Source organism: Myotis myotis, unplaced genomic scaffold, assembly GCF_014108235.1.
Source record: "Myotis myotis isolate mMyoMyo1 unplaced genomic scaffold, mMyoMyo1.p scaffold_m19_p_1, whole genome shotgun sequence".
Classification (NCBI taxonomy): domain Eukaryota; kingdom Metazoa; phylum Chordata; class Mammalia; order Chiroptera; family Vespertilionidae; genus Myotis; species Myotis myotis.
In genome coordinates, this window is record NW_023416313.1 from 214,444,166 (window position 1) to 214,471,599 (window position 27,434).

The 27,434-nt window shown below is 43.9% G+C and overlaps 2 protein-coding genes across 5 annotated transcripts in view; one reads left to right on the plus strand and one right to left on the minus strand.

The window, feature by feature from the left end:
- Positions 1–3,089: 3,089 nt before the first annotated feature.
- LOC118649340 (protein FAM169B-like) lies at positions 3,090–7,453 on the plus strand. The gene is given in 2 exon segments (XM_036296279.1): positions 3,090–3,114; positions 6,214–7,453. Coding segments are annotated over 2 exon segments (804 nt in total). The 3' UTR covers positions 6,993–7,453.
- Positions 7,454–10,103: 2,650 nt separating this feature from the next.
- Positions 10,104–27,434, minus strand: part of PTPN21 (protein tyrosine phosphatase non-receptor type 21) — a 74,565-nt gene continuing 57,234 nt past the window's right edge. For 3 of the 4 annotated variants that reach the window (XM_036314838.1, XM_036314830.1, XM_036314847.1), the window contains 6 exons: positions 19,676–19,813; positions 18,349–18,570; positions 15,873–16,001; positions 15,436–15,670; positions 14,627–14,787; positions 12,481–12,609 (listed from right to left, as the gene is read on the minus strand). In XM_036314838.1, coding sequence (XP_036170731.1) covers positions 12,481–12,609; positions 14,627–14,787; positions 15,436–15,670; positions 15,873–16,001; positions 18,349–18,570; positions 19,676–19,813 — 1,014 coding nt within the window. Of the gene's footprint in view, positions 12,610–14,626; positions 14,788–15,435; positions 15,671–15,872; positions 16,002–18,348; positions 18,571–19,675; positions 19,814–27,434 lie in introns of all 4 variants that reach the window. The other variant, XM_036314821.1, reaches the window with a different exon arrangement.

Sequence of the window (27,434 nt, forward strand, 5' to 3'; positions counted from 1 at the left end):
TTACCATAAATTTAGCAGCTTAAAACAAAACACATGTATTATTTACCCAAGTTTCTGTGGATCAAGAGTCTAAACACAGCTTGGCTGGGTCCTCCACTCTGGGTTTCACAAGGCTGCACCCCAACTGTGAGTCCGGGAAGAACCTGATTCCAAACTTTTTTCAGGTTGTTGGCCTAATTCCTTAACTTGCAACACCAGATCTGAAAAACTTTGACTTCTTGCTGGCCGTTGGCCATCGGCTGCCCTCAGCTCTCAGAAGCTGCCCACAGTTCCCTGCCACTCAGCCACAATAATGTGGCTTTCCAGCATCTCTGACATAAGCCAGCCACAGGCCCCACCTACTTTTACTATAGAACAGTGGTTCTCAACCTTGGCTGCACATTAGAATCACGTGGGAATCTTTTATAAAATCCTGATTTCTGGGCCTCATCCTCCGGAATTTCTGTTTCTTTGTTACTAATGTTGTGGCCCCACCCCATAACAAAGAAACAATTTCTGGAGGATGAAGCCCAGAAATCAGGATTTTAAAAAGATTCCCAGGTGATTCTAATGTGCAGCCAAGGTTGAGAACCACTGCTATAGAAGGATGTGGATGCAAAGGTAGGAATCATTGGGGTCACGTTAGGATCTGTCAGCCACATTTCTAAGGTGGTTTTTCAGAGCGTAACTTACCCAGACATAAGAGGTTTTGTAGGCAGTGGGAACTGGTTTATGATCTGGCACGGATCCTGAAGCATTAAGCCTGGTCTACAATATCTTTCATTCTTTTTCTTTTTTTCTCACTTAACTGTAATATCTAAAGCCTCAAGGCCTTTCTAGTTGCCAGTGAGCTAGAGTAGTCTGTCACTACCTGGAAAATTATCCCTTCTTGTGAGGGCAGATATTCTGTCAGACACCCTCCCCTTATCATTGTAGTTCATGAATGGGATCCTTAATACTGTGTCTCAGGAGATTCATCTCTAGTTAAGTCTTTCAACCACTGACGATAATGTAATTGACTGTCTGCCTGTTCTATACAAAGTTTCATGCCTAGGCACTGGCGGATAAAAAGATGAAACAGAATAATGACCCAAATGTTCTAGAAACAGCAATAGCCTCCAAGAATCCCATTCTTTAACTCAGGCTTTTTATGACCCTTTGCCCACACCAGCATTTCCCAAAAGGTGGTGCATACCACTGGGCATATTAGAGCCGATTTCTGGTGATACCTGGATGACAGGTCCGTCTCAGGGGAAGCTGACCAACTCCACGATGCTCAGGATTCAGGCTCAGGGACAAAGTGCAAACTACAATCTGATGGGCTGTGTACTCCATGTCTTCTGTCCCAGGTCACCCTGCTACAGCCCTTCCTCGGTCCCCACCGACCCCCCAGGTCTCACATCTGGAGTTATTCCCCTTAGCCCTCTATGGAACCCTTTCTCCATCTTGCAACCCTCTTAAACTTCCTAAAATATCCCCAGCCCTCTTCTTGACTCACAGCCTGCATCTCCCCGTCAATCATTCTGCACCCCTCGAGCCACTTCTTGGACTTCATCCTTCTCTCAGCCCACAGGCTCCTTTCTTCAGTCCCAGCCTCGCCCTTTAACAAACCCCTCACCTCATTAGCTATGTAACTAACTCCCACTCACTGCCCTGGCTCACATTTTCCTCCCGTGGCTGGAGCTGCCATCTTGTGTAAGACATTCCCAGAAACCATCTTCCTGCTTCCCCACCTTTGGGCCCAGCCCCAGACCTACTCTGCCGCCCTGCTTTGACATGTCCACCTTCTTCGGCCTCTACCTCTGGGCACAGCTTTTTGTCTGTGGGGCCATGACCCTTCCTGACTTTTGTAGCTGTTAGGGTATTTTGTTGTTGTTGTTATTCTCAGGTTTCCTTTTTTAAAAATTGAGTTTAGAAAAGATGAGTTGGTTGAAATACCTAAAGTGGTTCCTGGATATAACAGCTGTATAAAGGTAAAAAGTGAATGGTAAGTCTGAGAAACACTGGCTTAGACTCTTCAAGCAGCATCTTTTAAAAAAATTTTTATTGATTTCAGAAAAGAGGGGAGAGGGAGAGAGAGATAGAAACATCAAGGATGTGAGAGAATGATTGATCGGCTGCCTCCTGCACACCCGACACTGGGGATCCAGCCCGCAACGTGGGCATGTGCCCTGACCGGGAATCGGTTCGCAGGTTGACACAACCACTGAGCCACGCCAGCCGCACTTCAAGCAGCATCTTAATTCATATCCCTTCCTCTGCTTCACCCACAGCCCATCTCAACTCTGATTTGTAGAGGCATGATGAGTGAGCCTTGCAAGCCAGTTCACCGGGGTTTGATTGACTCTTATGAGCTGTGACCTTAATAAGCTGTGTTACTGAACCTCTGTGTTTCCCAATTAGTTGAAGGGGGTACTTACAGCGCCTTCATCACAGGGCTGCAACAATTAAAAATCAGTTGTATGAGAATTAAGTACAGGCTGCTACTACTATTATAAAGCAGACCATGCCAAACCCTTCTTTAAAAATAAACCCTTTAGAGTTCCCTCTTGCTAAAAAGGGGTTTTTTATGTCATGTTTTCCTTCCCAGCGTACCTCTTGCCACCCTCTCCCAGGCATCCTGAGTGTCTAATTGTTTGCCCCCTAAACATGCAGAGGCCCTCTCTCCATGCCTTTGTATTTCCTATCTGCTCAGAATATCATTTCCCCTTCTGCTGCTCTCTTTTTTTAAATAGGTGGTTTATTTTTCAATTACAGTTTGCATTCAATATTGTGTATTAGTTTCAGGTGTGCAGCATAATGGTTAGACAATCATATACTTTACAAAGTGTTCCCCCTGATATTTCCAGGACCCACCTGGCCCCATATGTAGTTATTACAATATTATTGACTATATTCCCTATGCTGTCCTTTACACCCACGTGACTATCTTGTAGCTACCAATCTGTGTTTCTCAGTCCCTTCACCTCTTTCACCCAGTCCTTCAACACCCCCTCATTCACTCACATTTTAAATGATGTAAAATATAAATTAGCATCTTCCTGAGAAGACTTATTTTTAAAAGTCACTTTTTTTTCCAGGGAAGCCAATCAGAACAAGATCCAGCTGTTATGGGGCAAGATGACAACCTGCCAAGTATGGTTGCCTGGGTCTCGGTTTAAGTATGGACTAGGTGATACAAAGGTTTAGTTAATTCTTAGGGTGTTTTGAAATTAAAATTGAAATAATTTGCATCTAGAAGTAGAAACACCTCTCCACCTTTCACCTCATGTGCTAGTATTGTCCTGGAAAGCAACCTGCTGCATTGACTCACACTTCATATTCACCTACTTCTTCCAAGATCTTAAAAACAGATTTTCCTGAGAGGAAGTATATACTGTTTTATTGCTGCCGTAACGTTACCACAAACATAGTGGCTTAGAAAAAAAAGTTTGTTACCTTACCATTCTAGAAGTCAGAAATCCCAAAATCAAGATGTTGCCAGGGCTGCTGGGAGGGTCTAGGAGAGAATCTGTCCAGCTTGCAGTGGTTCTCAACCTTCTGGCCCTTTACATACAGTTCCTCATGTTGTGACCCAACCATAAAATTATTTTCGTTGCTACTTCATAACTGTAATGTTGCTACTGTTATGAATCGTAATGTAAATATCTGATATGCAGGATGGTCTTAGGCGACCCCTGTGAAAGGGTCATTCTACCACCAAAGGGGTCGCGACCCACAGGTTGAGAACCGCTGTCTAGGGGCTGCCTGCATCCCTCACTTGTGGCCCCTCCCTCCATCTTCAAGGCCAGCTGTGGAGCATCTTCAGATCTCTCTCACCTGTCTGCTTCCATCATCACATCTCTTTGCATCTCACTGTGGTCCCCCTGCCTCCCTCTTACAGAGATCCTTGTGATGACAGTGGGCCCACCTGGATGGATAATCCAGGACAATCTCCCCACCTCAAGAACCTTAATCACACCTGCAAAGTCCCTTTTGCCGTGTAAGGTAACATTCCCGACCTCAGGGACAGGGGCATCTTTGAAGGCCCATTATCTAGCCTACCACAACTGTAAGGATCATTAACCTAATAAAAATTCCCTCAATAAACTTTAGTGCCCCCAAATTATAGCTTGGCTATGTTAATGAATCCCAAGTTAAGATCTACATTGAACATCTACTGTTATTAATTACTAAAGGAGTGGTTCTCACACTTTAATGTACCAGAATCACCTGGAAAACTTGTTCAGGTAGATTTCGGGGCCCATCCCATAGTTTCTGATTTAGAATTCCCAGATCAGGGATGGGCCTCAAGAATTTGCATTTCTAACAAGTTTTCAGCTGCTGTTGCTGGGTGAGAAACAATCCCACCAAAACAGGAAGTGGATTTTACAAATAGTAATAAGTTCCCCAAAGGGATGGTAGTGAGGAGCTCTGGCGACCTGTTGGGAAGTTGATGCATGGAAATGCATAATTTATTCTTCAAATATATTAATTATTCCACAAAGTCCTTAGGGAAGCTGGCTATTTTGGTAAAATGTATTCTAACTCTTAAGTGATTGATTTCTGTGGAGATGTGTGATGACAGATTGGCAACTACTTAAAGAAACATCTATTATTAGCACATTATTTTAAAAAACCCAAAGGAGAAATAGTAATTATATGCCTCTTTGCAATAAGATCTAGAATTAAAAAAAAAAAAAAGAGGCAAATTAGCTTTAATTGCACTATTATATTCACACAAATCATATCTTGCTTCAATATTTATTTTATGGCAAAATAGACTATTATATATGTTTTTCTCATATATTATATTCAGTTGTTTAAATTCATTTGCCCATTAAATGTACACACTTTTACAAACCAATGACAGTTTAGAAGAATTAAGCTCAGATTATACATTTTTACATTATTTATCACCAAACAGTACACCATGTAAAATTGCTTTTTGAACTATAAAATAATACAACTATTTATAGTACCATTTCAAAAAGGTAAAATTTTCAGTGCATTGCTTGAATTACAGGGTGACTTTCTAAGAAAATGTATTCATATAAATTTTCTCCAAATTTTGGGTTTACTTCTTAGGCCTATTAAGTCATATTAACCTCTGTTTGAATTTTTATTTAAATTCACTTGCTAGTATCTAAATGTTTATTTTTAAATTATGCTTTGCTAAATTTACGGTGGGTTGGGGTAAGATTGCTTCAGCTACTAACAACTCAGAAACATACAACAAATTCCTGGTTACAGAGTAATTCTTCATCTGAACTAAATAGCATCAATTATATTCAGAATATCTCCCTCTATTAAGCACAATACAGTGAAACACTGAGGTGTTTTATAGGAAAATATTTAACATTTGCTTGATAAAAATCTATTTTATATTTTGATATAAAAAATTACTTGAGAATACAGTAAAAAGGAAAAATCTATTTCAGTGGCCCAATAACAATCAATCTTTTGAGTAAGGTTTGACTGTGTATCCAAGTTTCTTAAAATCTTAATATATTAACAAATATTTCCCCCTCATTTTCAGTGTGTTAGAATTTGAGTATACTGATAATTGTATAATAGCTCAATTTTAAAGTAAGAAATTACATTGCTTACTTTCAATATAGAACTAAAAAAATCTAATATGGAGAGGGTCTGACATTAACAGAAATTTTTCAAAAACATTAAGAAACATCCCTATACAATAACTACTTCAATTTCTCTGTTGTGCCATAAAACCAAACTATGCAAACACACCCATTAGAGGTCTACCAATCTAAAAGTTGTTACAAATTATATTTTTTTCCTTTCACCTTTTTTGTTTAACTCATGTGGGTTTAAGAGTTTTGTATTATTTTTCATCTTGCGTTTATTAAATCTGGTCTGGAAGTAAGTTTTTCTCCTCTGGAGAACTTTCACTTCTTTTTTTCAGGCTATTTGTTGGATTGAACCATTATTGAACCTGTATTACTCCAGTAAAAATACAAAACCATTAGACCCTTTCAGGAGACTTAACTATAAGATTAAATTACTATGTTTCAATAATTATTACTATAAAATAAGTCACCCAAATCTGTCTCATCCAATGGTCCAATAATTTAAGTGATTTCTAATAAACTTCTAGGATAAAAAGTCTGGACAGTTTCTTAGCATTTATGACAGTAGTTTGACCTGCAATATCTGCACTCTTAGGAAAATGAGTGACTGAGCATACATTCCCCACTTACTTGGTTCACTTTCTCTCAGCTGATACATGAGCAGATAGAAATGGAAAGCCATACTATGCCGCGCTGAGGGGAGGGGCGCGGCCTGGGGCCGACGTCTTCTCTCTGCCCACCGGGGAGCAGGTTAAACTTGAAGCTTCGTCCGTTTGCCTCTGCACGGTGCACCAGGACGAGCCTCAACACCAACTCTTGGTCTTGGTCAATCCCCAGGACACAAAGTCAGTCGTGGCTGTTTACCTAAAGGACTCCTGGTGGGCCACCGAAGACGTCCTGAGGACCTCCAACCCTGCAAGAGAAGGCCTGATGAAGGTCCAGTCATTCGGGGAGAGGATTGTGCTCTTCGTCCTCAACGTCGTTATCTTTGGGCGGCTGGAGAGGAGCTTGGATGACGACGCCATGTTCTTTTTGCCTCACTCTGGGAAAGAGCAGGCTAAAATCTAGTGGCGGGACGGAGCCGCGGTCGGATTTTACACAACCAAAGCGAAAGGCAGCCTGTGCGGCGATGGCACCGGCTCGTGCTACCTGCTGCCCGTCCTGGACACCGTGTTTGTCCGGAGGCGACACCGTGGCCAGGGCCTGGGCGTGGCCATGCTGCGGGACTTCTGCGAGACGTTCCCAGACGACGAGGCCCTAGGGGTCAGTTGGCCGATTTCTCCCGCCATGTACCAAGTCTGTAGGAAGTTCCTGCTGGCCCACCCGGAGGAGCAGGCGCGCCTGTGGGAGGTGGAGCCCCCGGGAGCCTGGGGCCAGCGAGGCAGCATCTGGCTGAAGGTTCAGCTCCAACAGGCGGGGCTCCCGGCCCCAGAGTCGGCGTGAAGCGTGCACTTGGATCTCCTCATCCTCACGTCGCTGCCGCAGCACAGATCCCTTTACACAGATGGAGTCAGGCCCGCGGGGGACGCAGCATCTCGTCCTCCCTCCACCTTCCCTTCCTGAGCGAACCACAGCGGCCAGCCCCCTGCCCAAGAAGAGCGGGCACCCCGCTCAGCTGGCTCCGAAGCTCCCTGTGACCAAGGGCCCCTTTGAGCAATTGAGCGGATCAGTGCAACCAGGAAGACGGTGGATTTCCTTGTCCAGCAGGAGATCAATTGGAAACATTATTTCAAAAGACACACAGGGTTTCCTGTGAAGAGCTGGCCCTTGTCCTTGGGAAGAAGAAGAAAAAGGGGTTGGCTCCGCCGGCGCGGCTCACTGGTTGAGCTTCGACCTATGAACCAGAGGGTCACGGTTCGATTCTGGTTAAAGCACATGCTCAGGTTGTGGGCTCCATCCCCAGTAGGGGGCGTGCAGGAGGCAGCTGATCCATGATTCTCTCTTATCATTGATGTTTCTCTCCCTGCCTCTCCCTTCCTCTCTGAAATCAATAAAAATATATATTTAAAATAAAAAAAAAAAGAAGAAATGGAAAGCCAGTTATCATTAACTCTGTATTAGTTTCATCAACAATCTACCCAAAAAATTGAACACTGACAGACTCATGTTAGGACTAACTCAGGTAATCCAACCTTCTGAATTTCTCTGGTGATATAGACCTGTTCGTGAAGGTGAGTACTGTAGATTTTTTTCTCCAAGCTTTTACAGTGTGAATTTAAAATACACATACACACTTAAAATGTTAATAGTGACAATTGAAATAAAGTTCTGGTCTTTTTACACAGTTTAAAAACTACCTACCAGTCCAGTTAAAATTGCAAATTTATTGCACTAGGATCGTGTACAGCTATAGCCAGGGTGGGTACAACTACATCACAGATTCAGAGCCAATGGGTCTTAGAGATTTCAAATGGTCCTTTTATCTGGCACACCACAAAGTCATTTTAACAGAAATTAAGGGATAATGGTCAGAAAATTTACCTAACTAATAAGTAATTGTCAAAAACTTGGAACCACATGTCAGCCATACTGTTCTACAGCCAAACACAATTATTCCTTTTTTATCATTCATTTGTACTTATTTATAATATAAAAATATAATTTAAAATTAGTATATATATATCTATGGTTACTCTTTCCTAACCCATCAACATATTGGAGACAGTTTAGATTTACTCTAGTTTTTGAAAACTAAGTATTTTAATTTCTCAAATATATTGAGGTGACTTAAGCATCTTTGGAAATAAGATGTGCAGCCAGACCCTAATTTACGTACACGTGACCTGGAGATGCCCTTTACATGGGAATACTGCCTTGGAACTGCTGCTTCCTCAGCTGGGTGCTGTACCGTAAGCTTCCTCCTTGGCCCATCTCCACTTCCCATTCCATGCTTGTGACAATCCAAAGAATATGTGAGTGGAAAGAGGAAAGCTAGGGTCTGCATTGCCAATTCATCCGCCTTCACCCCTGCCCCACCTCACAGCCAGTTACCTGGTGGCATCCCTGCTCGCCTCATCATATGTCCCATTCTGTTCCTTACCCTTCATGTGCCACTCAAGGTTCTGAACAGACAATGGGATATTCACGTATGAATATCTTAGGTCCCTCATGAGTCACTGATCAATCTGCCTTCGATTGCTAGCTGAGGCTCAGTCCCACTGCCAAGCAGACACAGAGAACCCCTTCTCTGTTTCACCGCCAGGGAGCAGCAGGGGGAAACTGCTGTATATTTTTCTTGGAGGACTGTCTGTGGTCACGGGACTCTGTACCACTGCTTCCCATTCAGAGCCGCTGTAGTTAAAATTCGCTTGGGGAGGACAAACCAAGAGAGTTAACACTCACTTCGAGTATTGTTCATAAGGGGAAATATTACTACATCTCAATAACTCGACATACATCTGAACTTCGAGAGCATAGTCTTTATTTGGGAACTGCCTGTAGTGATGTACAGAAAATGACGCCACCTTAACAATCCAAGGACCACTTTGCAAGTTCTCTAAAATTCTCTCTCCATCCACCCTCCCCAAACACACACTGACTTTAAACAACCGGACTTTCTGATCTTTCCTCATTTTTTCTCCAATTGTAGACACGAGGGTAAATAGAACCCTTATCTCTAGGAATTTGAAAAACTCGTGTTCTTTTGAGAAACATTTATTTTCCCAGGCAAATTCCTAATGTACCATTTCCTCTGTTTTTGAAATGTACTCCTCAGCTCAAAAAAGAGCCCCCTCCAATTTGGATTTTTTAAAAGTAAACTTTAAACTGGGAAGAGATTGTATTAGCTTGTTCCACCTGAAATCTTGATGGAAGCAAATCCCCTAAATTTATAGCCAGAGTTCCTTTTGAAGAACACCTTCTGGTCTGATTTTTAAAATGATTTACAGTAAATGCTGTCTTATTTCCACCTGTTCATGCAAATCTCCATTAAATCTGCGCTTACATTGCAGCTGACCTCCAGCTTTAGATTTTAATACGTGTAAAGTTTTATAGATAACATATATATTTAAATTTTCTTAAAATTACGAACATTAACACATGAACCCATTTGAAATGACTTTTCTCCCAATGATGAAGGCTTGGCCATGCCGTTGTCACTCCGTCCTACAACCCGACACCCTCCTCCGTGTTTCTGCCCAGACCTTGCTTCTTCCGGAAGATTCTAAGGAAGCACAGGTATAGCTTCTGTTTTAATCCTGCCAAAAGGTTTAAAAGGCTAAATCCTAGGGCTTTCCAAACGTTTCACAGTAGATGTTCCAGAAAAAAGTAATGATAATGACTGCAATGAACATTCCAAGTGATATTCTAACTAACCAGGAAAAGTGATGCCAGAGATGCCAAAACGGACCACGGAGAAGCCCTCATTCGTAACCTACTTTTATAGAAATGTACATTTTGGTAATTTTGATTTGAAATTAACAATATCAAGGCACTAAAAGACACAAAGATACTGAAGCAGTGCCTAATTCTGGCAGACAATAACACCCTCAGTTCAGACGGGGTAAGCTAGGAAACCTCAATGTTTTCGAGTTCGCTCTTGAAAATCACATTGTATCGGAGTCTATAATTTAGATTTATTTTTATTCAGAAATACTTTCATATTCACTAACTATAATGAAAAATTTAAAAATTCAAAAGGGACAAAAGGTTACATGGTCTGAGAAGCTATGTCAAACATGCAACATCGTAAGCGTGACATTCAAACTGCAAGTCGGCCCTCATACTTTCTTATACTCAAATTATGACAACAGGAACACAAACATACCATATATTACTCTTCAGATTTTGACTTACGTTATGTTCTTATCAGTGAGACACTTTGAAATATTTCAACCTGACAGAAAAGCATTTTTTAAAAACCTACCATGGAAGAAAAAACATCATCAGAAACACTCCTGTCTTTTACATGGTGTGGAGGTGGGAAATATCACCATAAAAAAAGGTTTCGTCCATTCTTCTTGCAGAGCTCTTTTTGAATATTTACCCTTAGGTCTACTGCTCTTTAAACAGGACTCTCAGAAACAATGTCAGATTTAAAATTAATATGTTGTTCCTACGTGACAAATGTGCTCACTTCCAATATTCCTTTCCACTAACGTCTTCGGAATTTTCCTCATACATGGTTGCTTTCTGGGTAACTCAGAGTTAGGCAGATCCACGCTGTATGAAGGAAACCTGTCCCACAGCTGATAATACATACTCAGTGGTCACAATAGTGAGTTAAACTGCTTTTAGGAGTTGACACAGGGACTGGAAACAGCCCTAGGATATTGAATTTTGGGGAAATAGCCCTAGATTGAACAATTTGGAAACTGTACTTTGGAGAAGCAGCCTCAGAAGAAGGAAGAAAGGGATGGCTCCTCGGCTGAACGTACCAATGAGTCCTTACCTACTCAACTCCCACTGTGACCAGGCCACCCTCGCCTGGGCCAAAGGTGACACTCTCCCCCTAGTCAGCCTTGTTCTGCCCACTGTGGTGGGGGAGGGGTAACTAAGAGGCTAAAATTGACCTCAGGGGTGAAGTCAGGGGGTAGGGACGCTAAATCTCAAGTACCTCTTGAACACCAAGTGACGTCTGCTAGCCCCACAAGTTTGGGCTGTGGTCTTGGGAGATGACGTAAAACTATTACTAACTCTTCTTTCAACCAAAAGAAAAGGAAGCTTCTTGAAGGCTCCTTTCCATGATAATATTAACTTGATTGTATTTGTTAAAAAAGAATAGAGGTTGGGGTGGAAGAACTCCAAGGGAACCCAAGTGATCTCTGACACTGACAGGCCTGGAGTTGCCTGGGGATTCCCATCTCTGGGGGGTCAGCCCCACACTCCCAGGCTCCCCCTCTCCATTCCCAGCACCTCAGTCTGAGGATAGATAATACTGCGTTTTTGTAAAAACAAAGGCATCTTGCATTTGCCATCCTGCACGGACACTTCACGTACTCTTGTCCCAGGCATCTACATACTCTTACTCCTGACTTCTTCCAAAACTCCTTCGGAACAACGTCCCCTGCTTGTGTCAACATTTCATCTGTAAAGCCGCACACGTAGTCTAACTCAGGTTTATTGTTTTTAACCAGAAAAAGTGCTTAAACCCAACCTGCACCATTTCACTTCATTTTCAACCAATAAAATCAAACTCATTTAGGTTTATGAATAATACTGAGAAAAAAAACACAGTGAATCTGATTGTTCTCTTCCATTTTAAAATGATGTGCCTTCATTCACAGCTTTCCCTTAACTGATTCGTTTCCGTACCTTAATGAGTCAAACTCTGATTTGGAAAATATAGAAGGTAAAAAATATATGAATTTTTAGGATAAAAAATGTTTCTGAATATAATAATGCTTTCTTCATGTTTCAAAATAACACTTGTAAATCCTTCTTGTAGTTTGGATTTGGTAACTAAACTGTTAAGTACCCAAGGTTTTTTAAAAATATCAAAAGATAATAACATGGTTTTAAATACAAAGTTACAAAGGAACCACTCATATTTGTGGATCATCTCCACGGAAAAGTTCAGTTTCTCAACAAGAAAACCCCCAAATATTTTAGTCATGAAATAAAATTCCATTAGCAAAAACTTGTTTAAGATAAAAATCTATGCCTGTTAATGATTGCCAGAGTTGCCCAGCATAGCTTCAGTAAAATACAGAATTGTCTAGAAAACACAGTCTCCAAAAATGTGTGCAAGTGCTGCAAATCGGGCAGACCGGGCAGGGCCACTCCCTGGACACCAAGTCCTCCATCTCTGGCATCGTCCCAGGTGACGTCCCCGCAGCCTTCACGCTCCCGCAGTGCCGGCATCCACACCGCCCTTACTTCCCAGTGAGCCTTCTGCGTGGACGAGTGTCGAGGGGTGAATGTGAGTCAGGCGGGCCCCGTTCTGACTGTAAACGCTTCACATGGGCGGGTCCCCTTCGGCAGCCGTGGGAGCTTATATGAGCCTGGAGCTTTTCAGGAACTGGATGAGAACTCTGTACACGAACGTGTACTGGATCAGGGTCTGCACCAGCATCATTCTCTGCTGCCTCAGCTTGTCCAGCACCCGTGGGATGTCGAGCACCTAGATTGAGAGACGCGGCGGTGAGGGGAATGCACTCCCCCAGAGAGAGAAGGGGGCCGGGAGCGTGGGGGTCCTAGCGCAAATCTCGTTAGGAGATGGTCAACCTCCTAACTCTTCTACCTGGGCATCTTCTACCAAAATAACACGCAAATAAACAAGAGAACCCAAGGACCGTTCGCCTCTCTAAGAAGCACACATGGCGGTCGGCAAGAAGAAATGCTCTGCCCTAACCGGTTTGGCTCAGGGGACAGAGCGTCGGCCTGCGGACTCAAGGGTCCCAGGTTCGATTCCCGTCAAGGGCATGTACCTTGGTTGCGGGCACATCCCCAGTGGGAGGTGTGCAGGAGGCAGCTGATCGATGTTTCTCTCTCATCGATGTTTCTAACTCTCTATCCCTCTCCCATCCTCTCTGTAAAAAATCAATAAAATATATTTTAAAAAATTATAAATGCCCTATGAAAGGCGGCAACAAAGGGGCCAAGGAGAAAGTGGTTGATCCATTTTCTACGGAAGATGGGTGTGATATGAAAGCACCAGCCCTGTTCAATACAGGAAATATTGGTAAAAACTAGCCACAAGAACTCAAGGAACCAAAATCGCATCTGATGGCCTCAAGGGTCGTGTTGTTGAAGTGAGCCCCGCAGACCTGCAGAATCATGAAGCTGCATTTAGAACATCCAAGTTAATTACTGAGGGTGTGCAGGGCAAACCCTGTCTAATTTCCATGGCATGGATCTTACATGGAGACAGAATGTGCCGCCTGGTCACACAATGGCAGACCATGACGGAAGCTCATGTTTTGTCAAGGCTACCGATGGTTATTTGCTTCGTCCATTCTGTGTTGGTTTTACTAAAAAAAATGCAACAACCAGATTCGGATGACCTCTTGCGCTCAGCAGCAACAGGTCCGCCGAATCCGGAAGATGATGGAAATCATGACCCGAGAGGTGCAGACAGATGACAGGAAAGAAGTGGTCCATAAACCGATTCCATTGGAAAAGACACAGAAAAGCTGGCCAATCTATTAATCTGCTCCCCAGTGTCTGTGTTAGAAAAGTCAACATGCAAGAAGCCCACGCTCGATCTGGGCGAACTCATGGAGCTGCGCGGGGAAGGTCGCAGCTCTGGGAGAGCGACGGGGCTGAGACAGGCGCTCAAGGAGAACGAGCTGGTGCCTATGAGCCCCAGGCCAAGGATCCCACTTGCGCCCAGCCCAGCGTGACTCAGTGGATGAGCATCGACCTATGAACCAGGAGGTCACAGTTTGATTCCCAGGAGGCAGCCGATTGATGATTCTTTCTCATCATTTTTTTAAAAATATTTTTCATTGATTTCAGAGAGGAAGGGAAAGGGAGAGATAGAAACATCAATGATGAGAGAGAATCATCGATCGGCTGCCTCCTGCACGCCCCCTACTGGGGATCAAGCCTGCAACCCAGGCATGGGCCCTTGACCGGAATCAAACCCAGGACCCTTCAGCCCGCAGGCCACTGATGCTCTATCCACTGAGCCAAACCAGCTAGGGCTCTCTCATCATTGTTTCTATCTCTCTCTCCCTCTCCCTTCCTCTCTGAAATAAAAAAAAAAAATTTTTTTAAATCAATAAAAATAAAATTCAGGCTTTTATCTGTGACAAATAAAAAAAATTCCTACTTGCAGGGAAAAACACACACCAAGGAATGTCGTTCAGAAAGAGCTGTTAGCCCTGGCCAGTTTGGCGCAGTGGATAGAGCATCGGCCTGGGGACTGAAAGGTCCCGGGTTCGATTCCGGCCAAGGGCACATGCCCGGGCTGCGGGCTTGGTCCCCAGTGGGGGCCGTACAGAAGGCAGCCAATCAATGACTCTCTCATCATTGATGTTTCTATCTCTTCCTCCCCCTCCCTTCCTCTCTTAAATCAATAAAGAAATATATTTAAAAAAAAAAAAAAAGAGCTGTTAGATAACGAGATCCCTCTCTCTTCCTGGACCTGCGGCCAGCTCACCTCTCCCCACGCCAAAAAGAAAGGAAATCAGCACCTCGTTGTGCTCCAGGCAGGCGATCATGATCTCGGACAAGATGACGACACCGGTCCTCCCCACCCCCGCACTGCAGTGGACCAGCAGCGGGGGGTTGGGGCCTTTGGGTTCACTCGTGCTGTTTGTGTGGCGTCGGACAGACTGGATCTCCTCCAGGTATGCTGTAAGATTCAATGAGATAGAAACACTCTCAGGGTTTAAGGCACGTCACATGGACAGTCTGCAGATCATCTCCCCTGACGGGGAGGACTTGGACAGCGAGCACAGGGCGCCAGTTAGCGGCCCAACCACTGACTGACAGTGCAGTCTCCATGAGTCTTGGACTCCACCTGGCCTCCCGTTTTCTCGTCTACGAAACCAAAGGGAGGAAAAGCTCCCCAAGACTCATTCACCGCATTTTACTCACTACCATGTTATACTTCAAAAACTTCTTTTAGCCCGATGGCGTGGCTCAATAGTCGTGGTCATGGTTCGATTCCCGGTCAGGGCATATGCCCAGGATGCAGGCTCGATCCCCAGTGTGGGGCTCTCAGGAGGCAGCCAATCAATGATTCTCTCTCATCATTGATATTTCTATCTCTCTCCCACTCTCCCTTCCTCTCTGAAATCAATAAAAGTAAAAAAAAAAAATTAAAAAAAGTAAAAACTTCTGCCAAGCCTCCCCTTAAACACTTAAAATCTTTATTTTAAAACAAGCCCAGAGTGAATACGAGACAACATAAAGGAACCATTTCAGGAACATAAGCCTTCCTCTCCACAGCTGATGTCAGAGCCCCAGCAGGGGCTGTGCTGGGAGCGGGGACACTTACACAGAAACCCCTTGAGGTCCTCGGGGCAGCCGTGCTCCGGCCAGTCCGTGTACTGCAGGTGCCAGACCGTCCTCTCCTGCCCCGTGAGCAGGTGCTTCATCTTCAGGCCGGTGGTGGCGTAGCAGCCCGAGTCTGTGCGGAACCGGGTGGTGATCTTGAACCTTCCGTAGGTGACGGTGTTGTGCCGGGAACCAAGGCGTGGCCAGTACCTAAAGCTCTTCTCCCTTCCGCCCTCCTGTTACAGACGCAGGCACGGACAGTCAAAACACAGCGCAAGGCCCCGCAATACAAGCCCTTTTACACACACAGACAGCACGTCGAGACGCAGAATCGCTCTCCCAACCTGCCCCTCTCTCTGAGCGTCAGGATCCCCACAGGATTGACGACAACTTCTCATCTGAGACGGGGCAAACCGATGGAGAGAAATGGGCACTTACCTCTTCCGCTGTCACCATCGCTATGATGGCAATTCCCTGCTCCCACACCATCTGCCAGAAGTCCTGACAGGTGTTCTGCAGTGGGCCCTGCGTGGCGATATAGTCCCATTCCGTCCCACTGACAGAGACCTGCGATGAGGAAAGGTTAAAAACGAATGTGTATGTCATGTAGGTACACAGGCGTGTATATACATTTGTGGTAATACTAAAAATTAAACGAAATTATTCAGAATAGAGAAAGGCTTTCATGTTATTCTTTTTCCGTTAGTACAATTTCCACCATTGATATCTTACTCACTATGAGTTCACGTCATATCGATGTGACCTGGGGCAATTTGCTTACCCTCTCTGAATCTTAGTTCTCAAGTTAAAATAAAAATATTGCCTGCCGCCCGGCCAGTGTGACTCAGTGGTTGAACATCGACCTATAAACCAGGAGGTCACGATTCAATTCCTGGTTCAGGGCACATGCCTGGGTTGCAGGCTCGATACCCGTAGGGGGCGTGCAGGAGGCAGCCGGTCAATGGTTCTCTTCATCACTGATGTTTCTATCTCTCTCTCCCTCTCCCTTCCTCTCTGAAATCAATAAAAATATATTAAAATATATGTATATGCATATGTATATATGTATTGCCTGCCCTCATAGGGTTGTTGTCAGAGCTGAGTCAAGGGGACTCTTTCCCCCTCCCCACGTGGGAGTCTGTACTTGTTCTTCAATAAATTTCCACCTTTACTATAAAAAAAAAAGAAAGAAAGAAAGAACTGAGTCCATGCACACACATGGTGCCTTGGCCATGCCTGGTGCTCACTGAGTAGTCGTTATTGCCGCTGCTGCTATGCTTCTTCTCGTAAAAGCAATATCAACATCCCAGTACCCCAACTTTCAAACACAATTTCCCCTCGTGAAGAACTAGACACACTGGGAAAAGTAAGCGCAACTAAGCCAAAACCCAAGTTAAATGTCCGATTTCTAGGGGAAAATAATCTTCCTGCTTCAGGAAGTCTCACCTCTGGCATTCTGAGCCAAATCACCATCCATCGTGACACTAAGCTTCCACCTAAGATTCAGCCTCCTGGAGAAAGGTCTAAATAATAATCACTGTGGTCGGGATTTGTAGTCAGGAGACGGGGGTTAGAGCTCAGCGGCCCTGATTCTCAGTGACCACCGCACCTTCTCTCAGTGCCACTCAGCGTAAAACCCTGTGCAAGCATATTCCGCCCACGCTCTCACTAAGGCCACCCTGTCCCTGGTCACAACCCGCATCCGCTCACCGAGCACCCACTCAGGGGCAGGCACTATGGGCGGGGGGGTGAGGGGGGAGGGCAACGGTTACACAGCGAACAAGAACTAATGAGGAAGAGTCTGATGGGGAACCTCGGGGGAAGGTGCCAGCATTTCTTTACCCAGATAAGTACCATGAGGTCCCACACGGGAGAGTCTGTCCCGTAATTCTGAGCTCAGCCTTTCCCCCCTCTTCCTCAGGTCGCCTCTGGAGAGTCTGAAATGTCGCTATAGAACTACGACATCATTCCGCTCTTACCCACCCAAACAGGAGAGGCTGGGTGAGTTATTCCAAAGAAAGGCTCGTGTTTTAAGCAGGCTGTGCCCACCGACTAAGAAGCACATGCACAGATACCCAACCAAGGGTGTGCCGCTCGCAGGCAGACCGCCGGGTCGCTGGAAAGCTGCACGTGTGGAACTGGTCTCCCCAAAGGTCACTTGCAAACTAAACAGAAGGTGGGAGGAAGGAAACAGCACCTGACCACAGACCCCCGACTCATCACGCACTGGAGGAAGTTTCTCCCTCCTGCAAAGGGGACTGACCCTCACAGCAGGAACGGGGTGCGAGTGACGGAGAAGACCGAGCAGCTGGCTCTCCCCACTCCCTACTGTGAGCCATCGCTGTTTCCATTTGTATGGGTGCAACGTGCTCCCCCAGTTAAATGACGCCTCACTCTTTCCAGGGAAAAGGTGGTGCTGCCTCTTCAAAGAACAAAAACACTGTTTAAGAGTGATTGTGGGGAGTGTGCAAAGAGAGCAGACGGCACCATTGCAGGTAAAAGCTTTGGGGAAAACACTAAAAAAAACGGACACTTTTGTTACATAAAAATACGTAGGTTTGTCATGAGGAAAAGTCAGGTCTCGCTTATAGATTCTCTCAGGAGCAGCTGATGAAGTCTTCAGATTTAGGAAGACAAAGTTCTGAAGTTGGGCAAGTCAGCGCTTTGAGTCCTGAGTACACTGCTGGGGGCAGAGGGTTTAGCCCGTGGTCAGAGCTAAGGTGACTCTGGCTCTGTTGACAAACACTTCCTACCCGGCCTGGGCGTCTGAAATTCCCAGTTTACCACATAACACAGTTCTCACAGTGGATCAAAACCAGGGTGTTTTCAGAGTGCAAGCGCGAATGTCGTTGTAAGTCTTGTACTTGAACTCAGAACCTCCCGTCTCGTTCACCGTGGCGAATGCTCCTCTCACCTTAATATGGGATGCGTTGATGTACCCGGTGTTGTTCTCTTTGGTTGGGACCAACTCCACTCTGGCATCGTCATAGGGAAGCACGTCCTGGAATCGGTTTCTTTCGGCATTTTCCGGGAGTCGTGCTGTTGAGCACTCCCCATCGACCAGCCGTTTTTTAAGGATTCTTTCATATTCTGTGAACACCATTCCCTGTTCCAACCGCTGTTCCAGAATTTTACACTGTAAGCGGAATGCGGGGGGACGACAGGAGTAAAGTCACAGGCACAGCTATACGGCGACTGTACAGCTGCTTCAGGTCTAGCATTACCTACTAGTGAAAATTCTAGTTGAAACCAGAGTTAAATTTTTACCAAGCCATAACAACAGCAAATGAAATAATCTTACTGATGAGAAATAAAGGCAAAAACGTTCCGTTTAGCCCTGGCTGGTTTGGCTCAGTGGATAGAGCATCAGCCTGCGGACTGAAAGGTCCTGGGTTTGATTCCAGTCAAGAGCACATGCCTGGGTTGTGGGCTCAGTCCCCAGTGTGGGGTGTGCAGGAGGCAGCCGATCGATGATTCTCTCTCATCATTGATGTTTCTCTCTCTTCCTCTCTGAAATCAATAAAAAATATATATTTTAAAAAAAACAAACACAAAAAACGTTCCGTTTAAAGGTGAAAAACTAGCCTAAAGCAATTTGTTGGATTCATTTTCTCTAATTTATGGTCAGTTTTGTGATCCCTACAAAACAGAAAATTCCCCGTGGAGATTAGTAAATCCTAGAGAAATCCTAGAGTAGGATCATTTATCCCAATATCAATGAACAAATGCTTCAATCTTATAACATATAATTATATAAAAAAACTGTAGAAAAGGTAAATGCTGGAAACCATCTCTGGGACCCAATGGTAAACACATTAATTTTTGCTTAGCGTGCTTCATGTCTACCGTGGTTGCCAAGGAAGTTTTGAAAGTTTCTGTGATCTTTTACTATGGAGATAATTTTCAGTGAAAGAAAAGCAACATCTGCCCTCTTTCCTGTGTGTTCTCATAGGCATTTGCAGATCTCCACTCTAACGTTAAAGCCATTAAAACCCAAGACTGCCACAGATGGCTGGAAGGCGGTAAAGAACATTCAGAAAAAAAGAAAAACATTCTAGCCTGAACTTATCCATTAAGACATTAGCTATAAATCTGCCCCAAGTTTGAGGTTCAGATCACAAAATTCCTTAACACTCATTTACGATCCCTGAATGTGTTAGAAAATGCACTGGAATCCCAGGAAGCAGACGTGCAGCACTTTCCCAGCTCTCCCGGGGAGGGGACCAGCCCGCTGTACGTACCCTCTCATCATTGGTGGCTCTGGCTGACACGTCCTTCCCCTCGTCGGGCAGAGGCAGGCGAGACAGCGACAGTCCATTCAGGGCAGCCAGCTTGAGAGGACCCATTTTTTTTGCATCTACTCGGCTCTTTTTCATTCCCTATAAAAATATTTATACGTATATGTGAAATATACACAAGTACAGCCCCTTGGAAGAGAAACTGAAGACTGGAAACAAACAGGAGAAATTTGCGCTCCCTCACACACGCGCGCGCACACACACTGGTTTAACAGATATTAGGAGGGTGACATTCCTTTCAAGGCCAAAGCCCTGATAAGTCGCCCAGATAGGAGGTTTTGAAATGCAGCCGGTTTCGGGGTTCTGTTGTAATGAAAGGTGAGGCTCCCGGCAGACAGCATTCCTGCACAGAACTCCCCAATTTCAACTCGGCACACCAAAAAATCAGCTGCTGTCCATAAAAAGCATTTTAAATACAATCATCTGATTGCAATTAGCTTTGATGATTTTTTAAAAATACATAAATTAGTTCTTTAAATCATTCTGGAAAAAATGGAATGTTTTCTGTGGTAGCTTGCTGTTCTGTTCTGCAAGTCTGTTATGTTTCAGACTTGTGTGACCTCAGTTGGATCACCACACCTCTCAGAACCGCTGTTTTTAAACCAGGAAAATCAAACAGGGCTGAAATCTCCATCACAATATTAGAAAGATCGGATATAAGAGAACACATCATCATATCCTGCCGATGTGGCTCAGTGGTTGAGCATCAACCCACACACAAAGAGGTCACCTCCCGGTCAGGGCACGTGCCCAGGGTTTCGAGCTCGATCCCCAGTAGGGGGCCGTGCAGGAGGTAACCCATCGATGTTGATGTTTCTCTCTCATTGATGTTTCTCTCCCTCTCCCTTCCTCGCTCCGAAATCAATAAAAATATATTTATAAAAGAGACAGAGAGAGTACATCAACAGAAGCTCTCTCCTGAAAACAGGTGTCCCTAAACTTATTGTTCAAGTGAATGATTGTCTCTAAGGCAAATAAGCCTAAGAATGCTAAGTTTCCTTAGCCAGTCTACACCTCCTTGGAAGTCACAATTATCCTAACAACAGTAGCCCCAATTTTTAAAAAATGGTTTTCTCAGTTCTGTCTCATAAATAAAACCAGCTCTACCAGCCTGGGAGGTAGGGAGGAGGAGGGAGACTGGAACAGAGGGAGAGAGGGAGGCTAAAAGGTTCCTGTACCGGCGAAAATTTCATGATACTAACGTGTGCAAAACACAGTGGTAGGCTGATACATGTTCAACAACTGGCCCTCCGGTGGGGGGAAGTTCTGATTTTAAAGTTTGCCAATTTCCCTGGTGCAAATACTCCCCCCATGGCCTATTTCCAACTGTCAATGTAACACCAACTGAATCACAAAGAGTCCTGAAGATTTAAAGGTCAGTTCTCACCAGCCAGGATGGGGTGGGTCAAGATGCCCTGGCTGGGATCAGCTGGAGGAAACTGATTGGCTGTCAGGCCAGTTCTAAGGCCAGTGTTTGAAGAAAGGGGCATATAGTCAAAAGCAGCCTCGAATACCCCTTTTACTTAGCCCTGAGAGTACAAGCACGTGGCTTTAAACACCTGCAAGTGATTTATTAACGTGAGAACCACCACACCATACTAAGGTTGCAACGAAAAGAAAATCTTCATGCAGCTGCATGAGCACTCAAACCAGTCCACCTTTTCAGATAGCGATCAAGTCCCTGAGGTGGAGATGGGTGGAGAGTTCTAGAGTGATCCTGCTTGACTGCAATTTATGTCACTGTTTTTAATCCTAAACCTCTATAACCTCAATTCACATTGCTCTGTGAGCCGAGTTTCTTGGTTGTAAGAGTTAAACGATACAATGGCAACAGGGCTGAGCTAGTCAATTCTTGGGAAGCTGGGAAGCTAAATGTACGGTGCCACATCACAGTCATATGTTAAATCTGAGCACTTCCGGTGTGCCAGGACCTCACTTTATCCCCCCAACAACTCTCTGGGCTCATCTTCCTTGACAAAAGAGAAAACTGAGTCAGAGATTAAAAAGCTTGGCCAAGGTCACACAGCTGCCTCTTTGTATAGAGAGAAGGTAATTGGCGTAAAAACAATAACTAATAGCTTCCAATAATATCAGTTATGCTGCATATAGAATTCAGAAGCAATTTCCATGCCTATCCTTACAGAGAACTTCATGCCACAGCAGGCAGAGCAGAGACGACTGCCTCTGTGTGACAGACAGGGAAGCTGAGGTTCTGGTACATGAGGGTCTGGCCCACTGAGCAGAGAACTAATAATAAAAAAAAAAAAGGCAGGCTCTACCCAGGGCCGGCGTGGCTCTATGGTTGAGTGCCGACCTATGAACCAGGAAGTCACGGTTCGATTCCCAGTCAGGGCACATGCCCAGGTTGCGGGTTACATCCCCAGTGTGGGGCGTGCAAGAGGCAGCCGATCAATGATTCTCTCTCCCTCTCTGAAATCAATAAAAATATACTTTAAAAAAAAAAAGGCAGGGTCTAGACCAGCCATGGGCAAACTACGGCCCGCGGGCTGGATCCGGTCCGTTTGAAATGAATAAAACTATTGAAGGAAAGAGATCAGGGGGAGGGAAAATGGCGGCGGTATAAACGGACGTGTCCTGTGCCGTGTCCTGGAGCAGATAAGGGTGAGCAGCTGAAACGGGTAACATGCAGCCCGAATAGGCAGAGGATTTTCAGCTGAGAGACTGTCTGCAGCTAGGAAAGACCGAGAACCCCCAGGAAAAAAAGGACAGTTGGAGACTGCGGCTGAAGCCTCTCGTGGTGCGCCAGCTAAGCAGCAGAGACTGCGCCATCTTGGGTGGTTGTTGCCGGCATCCAGAGACCAGCTACTAACCTGGAAACAAGGGATCTCAAGCAGCGTGACTGCCTGAACTCAGAGGAGCACTGCTTCTTCTCACGGAAAGGTTGGACATCCCCTAAAGGTGCGGTTTGCAGTTCGGGTTGGAGGGAGGACCGAGCTCGCGCGCGCGGGGCGGAATCTGCGCCCCACAGAGTCTGCAGCTGTTGGGACCAGCGTGACCCGCAAGTGGGGAAGGGGCCCCACAGGGCTGCTGGCAGAAGGGAACACGAAAAATGAGCCCATAGCTGGACTGGATGTAAAGGAGCAGCCTTGGACTTTGCCAATCTGCTGGCTGCTTGGTGCCAGGGGCGAGTGGGCGCGCGGAGACTGCACGCAGACCTGGAAGGTGGAGGCTTGCGAATTCGCACAACTATCAGGCTCTTGTTACAGTTCCCCTTAGATCCGTGCATTTGATTATTAAACCCAGTGCATGGGATTCCCCAGTTGGGGTCATTCGCAGAGCCTGTAGGGGAAAGTTCTTTTTGGGGAGCCTGGGAAACAGCGGGCAGAGGCAAGGAGCCAGCTCTGGGCAGTGGTCTTTCCCGAATCAATTCCAAATACCATAGAGGAAAAAAAAAAGAAACAAAACCCTACTGATAGAGAGGACTTATAGCCTCGGAGGTCAATCCAGACACACTGCCACCCAGAGGCAGAGCCACGAACTGTCTCTTCTGCGATCACAAATAAAGGCAGTCTGGTAAACAAATACAAGCTGCCTTAAAATCAGGTCTGTGGTTTACTGCACGGAGGGACAGTGTATCGCAGGGAAGTTAAACACTCCCCTGAATGCCTGGCAGGACTGAGGCGTGCCAAAAAGAAGAGTGGAAGATCTGAAGCACCTTCACTTCCGAATATTTTTATATCTATATATTTTTTTTAATTCTTTTTTCACCATTTCATTAAGAACCTATTTTATTTTTTTATTTTATTTTTTATTTTTTTCATCACTGGATTTTACCTTTTTAATTACTACATTTTTTTAACCAGTATTATTGCTATCCTTTTACCATTTTTTCAAGTGTCATTTTATTTTTTATTATTTTTTTTATTTTTCTTTATTTTATTTTGGGATTAGTGTTATACACACTATTTTCATCGTTCCTTTAGCATCATTTCTCTCTAGCTCACATTTACCCTTAAGCCAAAACTCTCTTCCTCACTTTTCCCCTTTTGTTGTCCTGTTTCTCTTACCCTATTACTGCTTTGGATTTTACCTATTCCTTCTTTCTACCCACTGTCTAAATTTCACCCTACTTATATATCTAATTTCCAATCCCTCGCTCTCCCCATACAAATAGCCTCTTCCCCACCTCTATTTCATTCTCTTACTTTTTTTTTTTTTTTGTATTTTTGTTTTTTTCTTCTCTCCCTTTTCCCAATCTCATTTCGGCACTCCTTTTTGGTTTTTATTTTTCTCTTTAATCTTTTTCTCTTTTTTCTTCTTTATCCCCTAATTCTCTTCGCTCGGGGGGTCACCTTTATTTGGGGTTATTAATATCGTGAATGCATTTAGTTTGTTGCCTTGTACGTTGTGCCTTGTTGTGTTGTATTTTGTGCCTTTGAATCAGCGCAGCAGAGAGAGAACTACATAACCAAACGCCTTGAGAAGAGTAATCATGGTGAAACAAAGAACCAACCCAAATATGAAAGAAAAACAGGCATCATCAGAAAAGGAAGTAAACGAAATGGAGGCAATGGAGGCAAGCAACCTGTCAGAGAAAGAATTCAGAGTAATGGCCATAAGGTGGATGAAAAGAATGGAAGACCAATTCAACAATATGTGTAGGAACCAAGAGGAAATGAAGAAGAACCAAGAGGAAATGAAGAGAAACCAAGAAGAAATGAAAAACGACATCACTGCCATAAAGAACTCAATAGAAAGCATCAACAGTAGACTAGAAGAAGCAGAGGACCGCATCAGCGAGCTAGAAGACAAGGTAGAAAAAAATACCCAAACAGAACAGCTTCTAAAAAAAAAAATTAAAAAGCAGGAGGAGAGCCTAAGAGAACTATGGGACAATGCTAAACGAAACAACATCCGAATAATAGGGGTGCCAGAAGGAGAGGAAACTGAGCAAGGAATAGAAAACCTGTTTGAAAAAATAGTAACAGAAAATTTCCCTGATATAGGGAGGAAAAAACTCATACAAATCCAAGAAGCTCACAGAGTCCCAAACAAAATGAACCCGAAAAGACCGACACCAAGGCACATAATAATTAAATTGGCAAACACCAACGACAAAGCAAGAATCTTAAAAGCAGCCAGAGAGAGACAGAAAGTTACCTACAAAGGATCCCCCATCAGACTAGCGACCGATTTCTCAACAGAAACACATCAGGCAAGAAGGGAATGGAATGAAATATACAAAGTCATGCAAAGGAAGGGTCTGAATCCAAGAATACTATACCCAGCGAGGCTATCAATCAAAATTGAGGGTCAAATCAGGAGCTTCACAGACAAAAACGGTCTACGGGAGTTTATTACAACCAAACCAGCAATGCAAGAAATGCTAAAGGGTCTGCTGTAAATAGAAAAAACAGGAAACAAAGAAGGAACGCAGCGGTAAAGAACAAAAATGGCGACTAACAAGTTTCTATCAATAATAACTTTAAATGTAAATGGATTAAATTCCCCAGTCAAAAGGCATAGGGTAAATGAGTGGATAAGAAAACATGACCCATATATCTGCTGTCTACAGGAAACCCACCTCAGAAAAAAAGACGCACACAGACTGATGGTGAAGGGAGGGAAAAAGGTTTTTCAGGCCAATGGAAGTGAAAAAAAAGCCGGGGTAGCAATACTTATATCTGACAAATTAGATCTCAAAGTGAAGGACATAAAAAGAGATCAAGAAGGCCACTTCATAATACTAAAGGGAGCAGTCCAACAAGAAGAAATAACTCTGGTAAATATATATGCACCCAATATAGGAGCACCCAAATACGTAAGAAATCTTCTGGAGAAGATCAAGGGAGAGATTGACAGCAATACAATCATAGTAGGGGATCTTAACACCCCATTATCTCCACTGGACAAATCCTCTAAACAGAAACTCAGCAAAGAAACATCAATCCTAAATGACTCACTAGATCAGATGGAATTAATCGACATCTTCAGAACATTTCACCCCAAAGCCACAGAATATACATTCTCCTCAAGTGCACATTTGTCATCTTCAAAGATAGACCATATATTGGGTCACAGACAAAGTCTCTTCAAATTCAAGAAAATTGAAATCATATCAAGTATCTTCTCAGACCACAAAGGCATAAAACTGGAAATCAACTACAACAAAAACAATCCAAAAAAATCAAACACATGGAGACTAAATAGCATGCTATTAAACAACGACTGGGTCACCAGTGAGATCAAAGAAGAAATAAAAAACATCATGGCAACAAATGACAATGAAAACACAACAATCCAAAACCTATGGGACACAGCAAAAGCAGTCTTGAGAGGGAAGTTCATAGCTCTACAAGCCTACTACAAGAAACAAGAAACAATGAGAATAAATGACCTAACTCTACAACTCGAAGAATTAGAAAGAGAGCAACAAAAAAAGCCCACTGTAAGCAGAAGGAAGGAAATAACAAAGATCAGAGCGGAGATAAACGACATAGAGACCAAAAAAACAATACAAAAGATCAACAAAACCAAGAGCTGGTTCTTCGAAAGGATAAACAAGATTGATACACCTCTAGCCAGGCTCACCAAGAAACAAAGAGAGAGGACCCAAATAAACAAAATCAGAAATGAAAGAGGAGAAATAACAACAGACCCCATAGAAATACAAAGGATTGTTAGAAAATACTATGAACAACTCTACTCTAACACACTAGACAACCTGGAGGAAATGGACATATTCCTAGATAAATACAACCTTCCAAAACTTAACCAGGAAGAATCTAAAAATCTCAATAGGCCAATAACTATGGAGGAAATCGAAGCAGTAATCAAAAAGCTTCCAGCAAACAAAAGCCCGGGGCCAGATGGCTTCACAGGGGAGTTTTACCAAACATTCAAGGAAGACCTAAAACCTATCCTCCTCAGACTATGTCAAAAGATCCAAGAGGAAGGAGCACTTCCCAGCTCATTCTATGAAGCCAACATCACCCTAATCCCAAAACCAGATAAAGACAATACAATGAAAGAGAATTATAGGCCAATATCCCTCATGAACATAGATGCCAAAATCCTCAACAAAATCCTAGCAAATCGGATCCAGCAGTACATCAAAAAGATCATACACCATGACCAAGTAGGATTTATCCCAGGGATGCAAGGATGGTACAATATCCGCAAATCAATAAATGTGATACATCACATAAACAAATTGAGAGAGAAAAACCACATAGTCATATCAATTGATGCGGAAAAAGCATTTGACAAAATCCAACACCCTTTCTTGATAAAAACTCTCAGCAAGATAGGAATTGAGGGATCATACCTCAACATAATAAAAGCCATATATGACAAACCCACAGCCAACATCATAATCAATGGGCAAAAACTAAAACCATTCCCCCTAAAAACAGGAACAAGACAGGGATGCCCCCTCTCACCACTCCTGTTCAACATAGTACTGGAAGTACTAGCCATTGCGATCAGACACGAAGAAGAAATAAAAGGCATCCAGATTGGAAAAGAAGAAGTAAAACTGTCCTTATTTGCAGATGACATGATACTGTACATACAGAACCCTAAAGACTCCATCAAAAAATTATTAGACTTAATAAATGAATTCGGCAATGTAGCAGGATACAAAATTAATGCTAAGAAATCCATGGCATTTCTTTACATCAATAGTGAACTTACAGAAAGTGAAACTACAGAAGCAATCCCATTTACCATTGCACCAAAA